A 14957-nucleotide genomic window follows, 5' to 3' on the forward strand; every position below is an offset into this window, starting at 1 on the left:
ACAGCAGAGAAAATATGTGTGTGTGAATCTGTCATAGGATAGACGTGCCTTGCTTTAAACAATCCCAAATCAGGAAAACCAGGAGTTACTCAAAAGATATATTTGGGAAATAATTATTTCAATATATCCTTCAATAATTATTCATTGAATAATTATTTTCAATGAAAAATTGAATAAAAATATGAATTTCTATACTAATAGAAGACAAAGTTCACCAGTAGAAGGCTGGGTAAGTACACTGTGATCGACTCTAAAACCATTAAAAAAGCAAAGTGTAAAACAGGATAGCCCCATTTTTGTAAAAAGAAAATGAAAGTAGACTAGTATCCACACTGAAAAATATAGAAAAACTAGTACACACATCGAAAAACATGGAAAACTAGTATACACACTGAAAAACATGGAAAAACTAGTATACACACTGAAAAACATGGAAACAAGTATACACACCAAAAAAAAAAAAACATGGAAAAACTAGTATACACACTGAAAAACATGGAAACAAGTATACACACCAAAAAAAGTGGAAAAACTAGTATACATACCGAAAAACATGGAAAATGAATATACACACCAAAAACCACGGAAAATGAATATACATGCCGAAAAACATGGAAAATTAGTATACACACTGAAAAACACGGAAAACTAGTATGCACACTGAAAAACATGGCAAATGAGTATACACAACGAAAAATGTGGCAAATGAGTATACACACCGAAAAATATGGAAAAACTAGTATCCACACCGAAAAACATGGGAAAACATTCTCATGGCGAGTGGTGGAAATTATGAAGTTCTTTTATTTTCTGTGGTATAGATTTTTTATAATGCTTGGATGTTACAATAAATGTCTACTATTTTAGTAAGCAGAAAAAATTTAAACCCAATTTAAAAATGAGTGAATACATCAATGGCATCCCAGAGTAACTATATTATCTTAAAGGAAGTCACAAGGTTTTCCAAACATTCTTATAATTTAATCTACTCTAACTTAAAGAGGAGTATGTTATAAAGAACACTGTGATGGTTAATTTTAAGAATCAACTTAACTAGATTAAGGAATACCTAGAAGCCTCATTTTGGGTGTGTCTGTGAGGGTGTTTCCAGAGATTGGCATGTGAGTTGGCATGCACTATGTGAGGAAGATCCATCCTCGATGTGGGTGGGCACCATCCAACCTGCTGAGGGGCTGGAGAGGACAAACACAGAGGAAAGGCGAATGTATGGATCTATCTGCTGGAGTGGGGACATACTCCCCTCCTCCTGTCCTTGCACAACTCCAGGCTCCTCAGCCTTTGGACTCCAGGACCTACACTCATGGCTCCCATGGTTCTAAGCCTTCTGACTTGGACTCAGCCACACTACTGGCACCCCAGGGTCTCCAACTTGCAGGTGGGCTGTTGTGGTACTTCTCAGCTAATCACGTGAGCCAATTTCCCTACCAAATTCCCTCTAATCCATCCATCCATCCATCCATCCATCCATCCATCCATCCATCCAATCTACCTATCTAATCTATCTTTTTATCTAATCTGTTTACCTATCTACCTATCCATCTACCTGTTAATATCCATCCATCCAATCTACCTATCTAATCAATCCATTTATGAATATCTATCATTTATCTATCCATCTACCTAATCTAGCTATCTAATCTATCCATCTCTCTGTTAATATCCATCCATCCATCCATCCATCCATCCATCCATCCAGTCTACCTATCTAATCAATCCATCTATCTATTAATATCTATCATCTATCTATCCATCCATCTACCTAATCTAGCTATCTATCCATCTCTCTTATCTATTAACATCTATCGATCATCTATCTATTCATCCATCTATCTAATCTACGTATCTAATCTATCTATATAATCTCTCTACCTATCTATCTATCCATACACCCATCTCTCTCTCTCCCCATATCCCCCCCCCCCCCCCCACTGGTTCTGTCTCTCTGGAGAACCTTGACTAATATAAGCACCACTAAGTGGAGGGAGGAGGTGCAAATCTGTTAAGTTTGGGAACTGCTGCTTCAAGTGGTTCCTGTCTCACATACATCACACTTATTCATGGTCTTTAGAATAGGGCAGGAGCTGAGAGATGCTACTGTTCGGTAGTTTTCAAACATTTAAACTGGCATCAGAGTTCTTTCCTTAAATAAAATATTAGGGACAGAATGGCCACTGAGACCTGTCCATGGAATCTCCTGGACCTACAGAAGGACAGTTTGAAAACCACTCATTGAGAAGAACCCTCAGCCCAGTAACTCAGCACTTTATTCCTGTTCAGCAGCCCAAATTCTTCCTTGTCTGAAAGCAGCACTTTACAAGGGGCCTAGCCTCAAGAAAGTTAAATGGAAGAGTTGAGGAGCTGGCTTGGAGTTGATGAAGTATTTATAGGCTTTTAAAAGATAATTTCCTTTTAGCTTTTATCTGGAATTCAATGCATTGTTCTCTTGCCATCTTGTTCTGACAGTATGCAAAACGTGTTCCCTGCTATCCACGAGCACGAAACTCTCTACAGACCTGACTTCCTCTCTAATGGAGTTCCCCTGTGGATGGCATCGATTCTCTGGTACTGTGTTCTATGTTATCACAGTAACTGCGCTGCAAGGGCTCACTGGGAATTGCAACTTGAGATGGGATCATTAATACAACTAGATTTGCAAGTGTTTCCTCTCTTCACCAACAGGAGACTCACATCCAGAATGTTCCATAGTGCTAATGAGGGCAGGCATAGAGTTTAGGGTTTATTTATCTTCTAGGACTCTGGGGCTGGAGTTACTGGAAAATAAATGAGAGAAGTCTGTGTTGCTTGAAAAGTAGAAGAAAGTGGACGATAAATGTATAGACAGAGAGTTGGTAGACACCTAGATCTTAAAATACCTTTCAGCTTCCTTTATTTATTAAAAAATTTTTATCCTCCCATTTTGATAGAAATTTTACCCCATGCTTAGAAGGCAAAATATAAATATCTCTTTTGTGCACAGAAGATCTTTAATACATACATCAATTTCAAAAAGGTAAATGTCTGACATCACCCTCTACTCAGAACCTTAGTTATCATACAGGCAAAGGTGCAAAGGAAATAAGGGGAGATATTTGAGCTCCTTTTGCCCTTCTGGCTTCTGAGGGCTATGTATGACTTTAGATACAGATAAGGTGGGTGGTAATGGTGACAGGGTAGTTGGAGAAAAAAATCGCAAAGAAGAGAGTTCCAGAAAAGTGAGAAGAGGAACTCAAGTGGAGAAAAAAAGTAGAATTTTAAAGGAAAAAGGAAAGGAAGAAAAGGAATTGCATGTAAATAACAGAAATGAGGATGATTCAGAGTGACTTCCTAAATACATGCTGCATAGGAAGAAAAATGTGGCCAAGAGGAATGGTGGGACCTGAAAGAGACGTGGAGGAGGGTGAGAGGAAGGGATTGTGTGGAAGGCAGAGCTTCGAAACACAGCCGGAAAACAGCTGCTTGTATTCCAGCCACAGCACGGAAACGCACGCAGGCCTCTCTGCTGCTCCTCACCAGCCCGCACCCTACACAGAGGCTTCTGTTCATTCATTATTTCATTCACTCATGGATCCTCGTCCCATCCTCTGACATGCTGAGTAATAGCAACTCACTAGGAGAGCAAGGCCAGAAGGGAGACAGAGCCGAAGACATGAATGAAAGCATGTTTTCTGAATGGGGGATGGTTTGCTATTTGCTTGTAATTCTAGGATCATCATGCAGGGAAACGAAATTCAGGCTCATACGATCTAGGGCTGGACTTGTCAAGGCAGAAATAAGCAGAGGATGCTCATGAATACCGATACCCACATACCATAATGGAAGACAAGAATGTAAAGAGACAGGGAGACCACATCAAATAAGAAGAATTGCATGTAAATAACAGAGATAGGGCCAGGTGCGGTGGTTCACACCTGTAATCCCAGCACTTTGGGAGGCTGAGGCAGGAGGATTGCTTGAGCCCAGGAGTTTGAAATTAGCCTGGGCAACATAGCAAAACCCTGTCTCTACTTTATAATTAAAAATAATAATAACAGAGATGGGAATGGATCAGTGTGACTTCCCAAATACAGGTGAGCATATGGCCAGGTAGGAAACTTTCAGATGGCAAGCCTTCTCTGTTAAAAATGGTTAAGAATCATCCCTCTTCATCAACCTGGCAAATTCTCACTTAAGAAAATAGTGGCCGGGCGCGGTGGCTCAAGCCTGTAATCCCAGCACTTTGGGAGGCCGAGACGGGCGGATCACGAGGTCAGGAGATCGAGACCATCCTGGAGAACACGGTGAAACCCCGTCTCTACTAAAAATACAAAAAATTAGCCGGGCGAGGTGGCGGGTGCCTGTAGTCCCAGCTACTCGGGAGGCTGAGGCAGGAGAATGGCGTAAACCCGGGAAGCGGAGCTTGCAGTTAGCTGAGATCCGGCCACTGCACTCCAGCCTGGGAGACAGAGCGAGACTCCGTCTCAAAAAAAAAAAAAAAAAAAAAAAAAAAAAAAGAAAATAGTATCGGCCGGGCACGGTGGCTCACGCCTGTAATCCCAGCACTTTGGGAGGCTGAGGTGGGCGGATCACGAGGTCAGGAGATCGAGACCACCCTGGCTAACACGGTGAAACCCTGTCTCTACTAAAAATACAAAAAATACAGGCGTGGTGGCAGGCGCCTGTAGTCCCAGCCACTCGGGAGGCTGAGGCAGGAGAATGGCGTGAACCTGGGAAGTGGAGTTTGCAGTGAGCCAATATCACACCACTGCACTCCAGCCTGGGCAACAGAGCAAAACTCCATCTCAGAAAAAAAAAAAAAAGAAAGAAAAAAGAAAATAGTATCAATGTTTAAAATTCTGAACTGAAAAGATGTATCAACATTTGTCTAGACAGTAAAGAAATACACACTATTGTGTAGTTCATAGTATCTTACTGATCAAAAAGATCAAAGACCTCAGGGCAATTTTGCATTCCTTTTTTTTTTTTGAGACAGAGTCTTACACTGTCACCCAGGCTGGAGTGCAATGATGAGATCTCCGCTCACTGCAACCTCCGCATCCCAGGTTCAAGTGATTCTCCTGCCTCAGCCTCAGGCATAGCTGGGATTACACGCACATGCCACCACGCCCAGCTAATTTTTGTATTTTTAGTAGAGACGGTGTTTCACCATGTTGGCCAGGCTTGTCTTGAACTCCTGACCTCAAGTGATCCACCCGCCTCAGCCTCCCAGAGTGCTGAGATTATAGGCGTGAGCCACCACTACCGGCCTTTGCATTCACTTTAATCCCTGAAATATACTATGTTAGTATACCCATAGTCATACTGTTTTATTTTTACAGAAAGAAATCTGCCCACAAAATCTTTCCAGTTGTATTCTGCAGATCTCAACAACTGAACTAACACAACTCCACAGACATTTGTAAACGGCAGAAGGGAAATCAAATTTTTCAGTACTGCCAAGTGGAAAATAAACAACAAAGAAGAAAAGGAGAGTTTCTTAGTAAAATCTTCTACCGAACATTCCCTTAAACAACTCTGTTTTCTCTGTTGATTGCCCTCCGCAAAGTCATTTCGAGTGGTGTTAAAAAAATGCAAACAATTTTAAAATGTTATGTTGTGTTACGGTCGAGCCATGTGTTCTATCACCTGCTCTCTCCCCTCGAAATGGCTGAGTTAATTTTCTCTGAAGTCCAAAGAAGAGCTTGGGAACAGCTAGAGCAAATGGAAACGGGATAATCTGAACACACAAAACTGGCTGATCCAAAGCTCCTGCTTCACCAGGCACTAATTGGGTTGCCGAGATGTAGAGACAAGCTCTGGTCCCACACAAGGGCAGCGGTACATCTGTGAATAGGCTGGTTTGCAACTGGCTCACCCGTACAACCAATTCATTTTCTTTCTTTCTTTTTTTTTTTTTGAGATGGAGTCTCGCTCTGTTGCCCAGGCTGGAGTGCAGTGGTGTGATCTCGGCTCACTGCAAACTCTGCCTCCCGTGTTCACGCCATTCTCCTACCTCAGCCTCCCGAGTAGCTGGGACTACAGGTGCCCACCACCACGCCCAGTTAATTTCTTTTTTTGTATTTTTAGTAGAGACGGGGTTTCACCGTGTTAGCCAGGATGGTCTCGATCTCCTGACCTCGTGATCCACCCGCCTTGGCCTCCCAAAGTGCTGGGATTACAGGCGTGAGCCACCGCGCCCAGCCACAACCAGTTCATTTTCTAAATGGAAACAAATCCAAATGCACAAACCCACTGCCATCCCAACGTACTGCTGACTTTGCTGTGTGGTTGAACAGAACTGACCTTGCTTGAAAAGGAACTTATGGGTTCTGTGTCACCTGATTCTAAAAATAAAACACTTCCATTACTGTTGGGCATTCTTCAAAAAACTTCGGTATCTGAGTAATAGTCATCTGCAGGCAACACATTAGCTCACTGAAATTTAGAAGAAAACAACATTTACCAAAATAGAATTGATCCACTGGCATAGTTAGTGGGCACATAATGGCTCTGACCTGAAGAGAAGTTTCTGGAACACCTCTAAGTCTTAAAAGATTGGCCTTGCAAAATCCAAGATCCCTTGGACAAATAAGCTTGGGAAATGTTGCATGCCACAGCTCCCTTTGGAGATTCACAATGTACATTAGAATGGGAAAGGCTCTGAGAAGTCCTGTAATTATAAAATCTGTTTAGCTCTGTATAGCTCATCCCTTACTTAATTGGCTGTGCACCATCTTAAATGGTAGTTATAAATGGTTCTAGACTGCTTCCATCTAAATTCTCTAGAACTGTGAAGATTTTTTAGCTCGGTCGTTCTGGCTCTATTATGACACCAGTCTCACATAATCTTCTGTTTTTGGGGTTTTTTGTTTGTTTGTTTTTTGTTTTTGCAACAGGGTCGCGCTTGGTCACCCAAGCTGGAGTGCAGTGGCATGATCCTGGCTCACTGTAACCTCCACTTCCTGGGTTCAAGGTCAGCCTCCTGAGGAGCTGGGATTACAGGCAGGTATTACCATGCACAGCTAATTTTTGTATTTTTAGTAGAGACAAGGTTTCGCCATGTTGGCCAGGCTGGTCTCAAACTCCTGACCTCAAGTGATCCGCCTATCCTGGCCTCCCGAAATGCTGGAATTACTGGCATGAACCACTACACCTGGCCTTACTGTCATCTTCTCTGTAAGGGTCCTTTTCAGGCCCGTGCCTAATTGCTGCCTTGTTCATCAGTGCCCCAAACTGGAGGACTGTTTCTTTGGCCTGGTCCCTAAAAAAAGGATACTTCCCTTTGTCTAAAAAAAATTATGTACTGCACTAGACATCCAAGGTTAATTGTGATACATAGATAAAAGTTATTTCCTAACCTACTAACTCCTGACCCCATGGCCTCGAAGAAGGGACTCTTAGGGACTTTCACCCTCTTAGCTTACATCGTAGATGAGATAGCCAGATTTTTTTTCTTTAATTTCCTTCTAAACAAGCCCAATCCTAGAGGTCTGGTATAATAAACATAATCTTCCCTGGACTTGTCCCTGTGTTCCTAGTTATGGAATACAGTGGTTTGTACTGCCCCTTGGCTGGGACTCAGGGGAAGGTGAGGGGAAGAAAGGCTTAAGAAGGGAGACAGGGGCCGGACGCGGTGCCTCAAGCCTGTAATCCTACCATTTTGGGAGGCCGAGACGGGCGGATTACAAGGTCAAGAGATCGAGACCATCCTGGCTAACACGGTGAAACCCCGTCTCTACTAAAAAATACAAAAAAAACTAGCCGGGCGAGGTGGCGGGCGCCTGTAGTCCCAGCTACTCGGGAGGCTGAGGCAGGAGAATGGCTTAAACCCGGGAGGCGGAGCTTGCAGTGAGCTGAGATCCGGCCACTGCACTCCAGCCTGGGCGACAGAGCGAGACTCCGTCTCAAAAAAAAAAAAAAAAAAAAGAGAGACAGGGCTTGTGGGGAATGGGGGTCACTGGTCTCTAAACACAGCATCCATCAGCTCTTCGGATTACTAGGGGAGCTTGATGAGGCCCAGACTGTGAGTGCAATTCCTATCCCAGACAGTTTAGTGGCTTTCAGAAAAAGACCTCAATCTCCCCATGGCCACTCCCGGGCAGATAACCTGGGTTCACCTGGGGTGACCGATGTCAGACTGTCAGCTGCGAGCAGGCTTTCCTCTCTTTCTTGGCTCTTCTAAACCAGCCCTGAGTAATGTGTCTCTCACAGTGGCCCAATACGATTCGAGGTTCTCATTAAAGAGTCATTTCAGCCTCCCTGGTCTGTTACAGTTTTATTTTTCCACCTCTTTCATCTAAATAATTTAAAATGTTGCATAACATTGACGACCCACCTGCTTTTGCTTCTGTCATTCTAGTTAACACAAAGGTGCAACCCATTTCTCCTCTTTTGTGGATTCTTATTAAGAGAGATGCTGGTGGAGAGGGTTGGTCATGCCAGCAAAACAAATATACCAACTGTATACTCTAGGTCCCTGCTATCAATTTCCTATAACTTAAGTTTTCAAATTCCTACGAACAAGAAGAAAATCCTCTGTTCTTCATTAGTACCAAGGCTGAACTGATACTGCTGATTTATGCTCATCTAAAAGCGCAGACTGTTTGGTTTTTGTGTGTGTGTGTGTGTGTTTTTATTTTTATTTTTTTTAGCTCTAGAAAAACAAAATCAACTCCTTTGGAAGGCAGCCAGTCTCCTCAGGCATCTTTCTTTGCAGACTTTACCAACTTCTGAAGAACCTACCAGTTTGGAAGAACTGGTTGAAGGTCTGTCCTCTGTGAAACTGTCATTGTGTTGTTCTTTGTTTACTGTATAATTAAGACTTTTTTTTTTCCCATAAGCAAGCTAAAGATGTTTTTCCCACTTCCTGGGCAAATGGCATTTCCACATAATTCTAAACACATGCAGTCACTCACAGTGATGAAAAAGCTCTTATGTCTTGATAATTGTGATAGTGCTGAAGCCCTAGATGACTCTAAATAGGTTTCCTTGCCCGGGCTTTGTCACGAATGAGGGCAGCATGAGGTCTGAGTAACAGGCTAAACAGTCAGATATAAGACCTAGGGGATCCTAGTATAGACATCCTCGTGCTCTAGACTAATGCCTTCTGAGAAGACATTGGTTTGGAGGTTTTCGAGCCCTTGAAGCTGCCTCTCTGAGGAAGGGAAGGGCACCGTGATCCTAGCTTGGGCTCTGACTCTGGGGAAGTTTTGCTTTGGGGCACAGAACAGGAACTATGGAGCTTGGGAAAGACAGTAAGAAGTAGTATTTAGGATTAAAGGATCAGGGGATAAAGAGCACAATTCAAAAGCATCTAAAACAGGAAAAAAGACTAAGGCAATTGAAAGCATCTGTCATAAATCCTGGGTGCAGACTCTGCAGTCAGAGTCAAGGGTGGGTTCTGCCACCACGGCTGTCGTGGGCAGAGAGCGTGAGAACACGGCTGAATCTGAGGCAAGAGGTGGCAGCTTCAAACCGCACACTGCAGGCCCAGAGGAGTGCACTAGAGTCAGAGAGAAAAATCCGGATCCCCTGGTCACCAGGGAGATGGAAAGAAAAGCTGTCCTATATTTGGGATGGAAAATAAAAGTGAACTAGCCAGGAACAATGTGACCTCCTCACAGAGAATTAAATCTAGACCTTGACCTGACACTGAAAGTACCACGACCTGCCCTCCATATGTCCAGGTGGCCAGGATCCACCTCCATCACTTGCCCACTGGGCCTGGAAGGAGCATGCTATGAGCCGAACTGTGTCTCCCCCAAATTCCTATGTTGAATTCGTAATCCCCAATGCAGTGGGGTTTGGAGGTGGGATTTTGGGACCTAATCAGGTAGGGATGAGGTCACGAGGGTGGGGTCCTCATGATGGGATTAGTGCCCTTCAAAGAAGAGACCAGAGAACTTGCTCTGTCTCTGCCATGTGAGGGCATAGCAAGAAGATGGCCACGTGCTTACCACGAAGACAGCCCTCACCAGGAACCCAGTCGGCCAGCACTTTCAGCCTCTGCAACTGTGAGAAATAAATGTCTGCTGCTTAAGCCCCCCAGTCTGTGGTGTTTCATTAGAGCAACATGAGCTAAGACAGAACAGGCCTCTGCAGGCGGAGTTGTACTGTCCCTTCAGGTCCAGCCCAAATGCGACCTTCTCTGAGAAACCTCCTCATATTTCTCCCTGGCAGAATCCCTCTCCCCTTCCTACAATCCTCTGTTGGCACTTCAACTCTAACACTTACATGCAACACAGGTCTTCCTTAAAATGCCGACAGTTATGTATTCATCTGCTACCACTTAATTCTCCCCAACTCTGCCTAGCTCATTCCATTCTACCTCCTGAGCCAATCCTAACTGAGGCAGGAAGGCTCTTGGAGTGGTTCCTCCGACCACTCCAAATCAAATGCACTTGATTTGATTTGTTGGTCTCAGACCTGTCCATTGGGCTGAAAAAGCTCTGAGCTGAGCTGCCAGCAGAGATTCAGACCAGACAGCTGAGTCTCTGGTCTGGCCTTAGAGCTCCTATGGCATGTCAATTGCAGGATGGGTTCCCACATTACACACTTCCGGCCCCCTCCCTTCCCTTGGTCCATCAGTGTGCCCTGTTCTCATGACTGACTTTTGTACTTGAGTCTGAGACCAGTTCTTCCACACCACCATCTCTCTCCCGTAAGATTGCCAGATAAAATGTGAGACAACAATCTTTTGGCATAATTATGTCCCATACAATATCTGGGACATTCGTATACTAAAAATTACCGCTTATCTAAAAATTCAAAGTTACCTGGACATCCTGTATTTTCACTTACTAAAGTTGGCAACCTTATCTCTCTAGCACCATGATACTGAGTAACCTGCCTGAGTGCTGTGTACTTCTCTTCCCGTCTCCCACATTGGGGACTGTTCCCGAAACTCAAGGCCCCAATGCAGGGGCCAACACCTTTCCTTTCGCATTGCAACTGCTTTATCTGGTTGGATCCCCAGAGTCATTGATTCTGCCCTCTGGTATGAATCTCTGCTGGCAGCTCAGTTCAGAGCTTATCCAGCCCAATGGACAGGTCTGAGGCCAACTTGTTTCCTTGGCTAAGTCCCTTCTTGCCTCCAGAAAAGCCCAGGACTTGCTGACGACTGCCAGGCTTTGACTGGAATGTCCAGCTATTTCCAACCAGATTGTGACCCCAAATGGCAGAGATAATCTCTCAGTTATGCCATCTAGCATGATGTTTTGTACCTCACTGATGCCTAATAAATGACTGTTGACTTTATTTTTTAATTTTTTATTTTTGAGACAGACTCTCACTCTGTTGCCCAGGCCGGAGTACAGTGGCGTGATCTCAGTCCACTGCAACCTCTGCCTCCTGGGTTCAAATGATTCTCCCGTCTCAGCCTCCCAAGTAGCTGGGATTACAGGTGCCTGCCACTACATCCAACTACATTTTTTTTTTCTTTGTATTTTCAGTAGAGACAGGGTTTCACCATGTTGGACAGGCTGGTCTGGAACTCCTGACTTCAAGTGATCCACCTGCCTCAGCCTCGTAAAGTGCTGGGATTACAGGTGTGAGCCACTGCACCCAGCCCGAAGCCTCTCTCGATGATTATGCAGTTGCTAGAAGCAGTGGAAGTGTTGGTGGTAGGGAACCATTTAATTGCCTGCTGTATACAGGCAGTGTGCTAACAGCTTTCTATGCATTATACTTAGAGTTGGCAAAGTAGCCTCGGGGACAAATTTGACCTGCAACCTGGGTAAATATGACCATGCGAATTTGTTTACATACTGCCTAAGGCTGCTTTTGCAGTGACAGAGACTATATAACTCACAAAACAGAAAACATTGACAATATGACCCTCTAAAGAAAATGTTTTCCAATCCAAGGGTAGACCCTTGAATCCTTCTGCTAATGTCTCTAGGAAGGAGGGATTATTCTAATTTCAGAAAAGAGGAAACAGGTTCAGAAAAGTTAAGATGCTTGTTCTAGAGCAAAGGTTCCCCTGCTTCTAACATTTTACATTTGCATTTTGCCATAAAATTACCTCTTTTTTTCAAAGTTAGGGACATCGTGGGGGGAAATACTATATATATTCTTATTATTTCAAAAAAGAAAAGATATCTTAATATCCGAGTATGATGGAATATAATTACCAACAGCACTTTGGATGAAATAAATTCAATGTTATAAAAATCTCTGAATACTATTCCTGTTTTTTCTTCATTCTGCAGAGGATTGGTGAGAACATAGTCAAGGACCAGTGTGAATTCAAGAATTGGCAGTTGGGAGCCACTTGCTTAGGAATTCTGGCCAGTGAGTGGCAAAACCGGAGGACAGCCAAGCCTCTCCGACGCCAAAGCCTGTGCTGGGACCATTTATCCATCTAGAATTCACGTGTCCATTCTGTCATTCAGTAACTATTCATTGAGCACCTACGATGTGTCGGGTACTATGCTCCTGCCCAGGGCATGACAAATCATTTTCTTCCATTTCTCTCACCACCTCTCTATCCTTTGGCAATCTGGATTGAAATCAAAAACTCAACTCTTAACACAGCTCAGAAAATCATAACTATTGGCCAGGTGCGGTGGCTCACGCCTGTAATTCCAACACTTTGGGAAGCCAAGGTAGGCGGATCACCTAAGGTCAGGAGTTTGAGACCAGCCTGGCCAACATGGTGAAACCCCATCTCTACCAAAAAATAAAAAAATATCAGCTGGGTATGGTGGTACACACCTGTAATCCCAGCTACTTGGGAGGCTGAGGCAGGAGAATCGCTTGAACCGGGGAGGCGGCAGTTTCTGTGGAGTCAAGATCATGCATTGCACTCCAGCCTGGGCGATGGAGTGAGACTCCATCTCAAAAAAAAAAAAAAAATCATAAACTACTTTCTTGTTGTGATAGACTGACCTGTTAGTTGCTCGGGAAAATGATCTAAATGAAAACACCACAACACAATAATATTACAGGTTCTGTCTTTTTTTCTTTCAGTCTAAGTAGTAACACTAGAGGCTCTTAGGAAAAAAAGAAATTTTATCAAGCCACAGTGCCTGCTCAACCCAAATCTCTGTTGTGCAAAATAGTTTGCACATCAGCCTCTTCACTTTCAAGCTTCTCCAACAAGGAATCAGGACACAGTCCATGAGTAAAAGCTCCACCTTCCATCGATAACTACCATCATCTCTTTAATATCACGTTGCTAGAAACTGTTCTTCTATTATAGTGAACTATCACCAACAAAGCAGTCAAGCTATTTAAAAATTACAAGCAAAGGCTGATTACGTAAAGCGACTATCAAGGCACTTTAAATTAGGATTCACATTCTTGAACAAATGAGAACATTCAAATTATTGCATTATATATAACGATGTAATAGCCTACATTTAAATATTTCTGACTGAATTATTTCTTTCTAAAAATTATTACATTGATAAGACAAGTAATACAAGAGACATTCCAATTACTCCACTGGTCATAGACAGAGTGTTTAAAAATAATTAAATGAAACTTACTGTGTATTCTGTTTCCACAGGTTCATTTGAAGAAGAGGGGAAAGAAAAGAGACAAAAGATGATTTAGACCATGCTTATATGCAATATAAAACCACAGAACTAACAAATACTGATGAACTATAATTACGAAAAATGTACTAATGAAACTTCCATAAATACTGAATGTCTCCATGTTTGCACTGAAATTCTTTCATGATACTTCTGTGTCTGGGCAGATAAGAACAGTCAGACAAGATTCAATTACCCTATAGGTTTGTGGCTAATTAAAAACCAAAGAGTTGGCATTATAAAAGCAAACGAAAGACTAATAATTCCAGTAGAGCATTTCATTAACCATAAAGGAAACCTTTTAAGTGGAAAAGCAGCTTTTGTAACCAATAAGAAGAGCTTGTTATGATGATGTTGAGGTGGGATTTCAAATGTTAGTGTGTTTGAGGGTAGAAACCAAATCTTCTGAGCTTTTTTGGCCACAGTTTCTAGGACAGTATTCAGTACAAAGAGTTTATTATCATTGCATTGCAAGTGAGAGGCAAATCGACCTTAAAGATTTTCATATTATCTAATAGCAAAGGAAGTCATCTGGAGGCAGAGAGAGAATCTTTTATACAAATTATAGTCAAACTTCGGAGTAGTAAAAACAAACAAGTTAAAATAAGCAACTTGTTTATAGACAAATCATACCTCTAAAGTACTTGAGAATTATTGAGGAAACAGGGAAATAAGAATCATAAAACCTCTGTGGAAACGTCTCTATAAAGATCTTCACCTTCCTTCTCCATAAGCTTTTTTTTTTCTTTTTTTGAGATGGAGTCTCGCTGTGTCACCCAGGCTGGCGTGCAGTGGCACAATCTTGGCTCACTGCAACCTCCGCCTCCTGGTTTTGTATTTTTAGTAGAGACGGGGTTTCACTATCTTGGCCAGGCTGGTCTCGAACTCCTGACCTGAAGTAATCCACTGGCCTCGGCCACCCAAAGTGCTGGGATTACAGGAGTCAGCCACTGCTCCTGGCCCTCCATAAGCTATTCATTGTAACTCTAAGAAGGAAGATGGAATGGGCTTAGCTTAGCCCCCCCTGATACCTGCCATCTCTGTGTCTGTGTTAGAAGTGCTGATGACCTGCAAGTAAGAAACCAAAAAAGGAGAGGGATACTACGGGGCTCCCACAAGGCCCTGCTTGGATCATCAACTGTAAATCAGTGAAATTCAATGACACTGTGTCCTTGCATTCACTACATGTGGCACACGGTTGTACTAAAGACTTACCTGTAATTGTGTAGGGATAATAGTTCCAAGCCTTCTCTGTCACATAAAATATTTTGGGGACAACAGCTCTAGCCCAACTAGGCAGTTTGCTAAGAGGAAAGAAAGAAAAAGGACAATTACAGTCTGTTCAGAGTCTCACCACACTATCACATTTTTCTGCATAAAATGCTGGAGAAATCAGGGGGATTCTGGGGCATCTCTTTTCTC

The 14957-nt window shown here is 43.0% G+C and overlaps 1 protein-coding gene across 1 annotated transcript in view; it reads right to left on the minus strand.

Moving 5' to 3' along the window:
• The window catches only part of PITPNC1 (phosphatidylinositol transfer protein cytoplasmic 1), a 318864-nt gene that overhangs the window by 129295 nt on the left and 174612 nt on the right, over positions 1-14957 (minus strand). The window contains exons 3-4 of the mRNA XM_073005099.1: positions 14751-14839; positions 13488-13495 (exon numbers count right to left, since the gene is read on the minus strand). Of these exons, the coding sequence (XP_072861200.1) occupies positions 13488-13495; positions 14751-14839 (97 nt within the window). The remainder of the gene's footprint in view (positions 1-13487; positions 13496-14750; positions 14840-14957) is intronic.

The sequence above is a fragment of the Chlorocebus sabaeus genome, chromosome 16 (assembly GCF_047675955.1).
Source record: "Chlorocebus sabaeus isolate Y175 chromosome 16, mChlSab1.0.hap1, whole genome shotgun sequence".
Classification (NCBI taxonomy): Eukaryota; Metazoa; Chordata; class Mammalia; order Primates; family Cercopithecidae; genus Chlorocebus; species Chlorocebus sabaeus.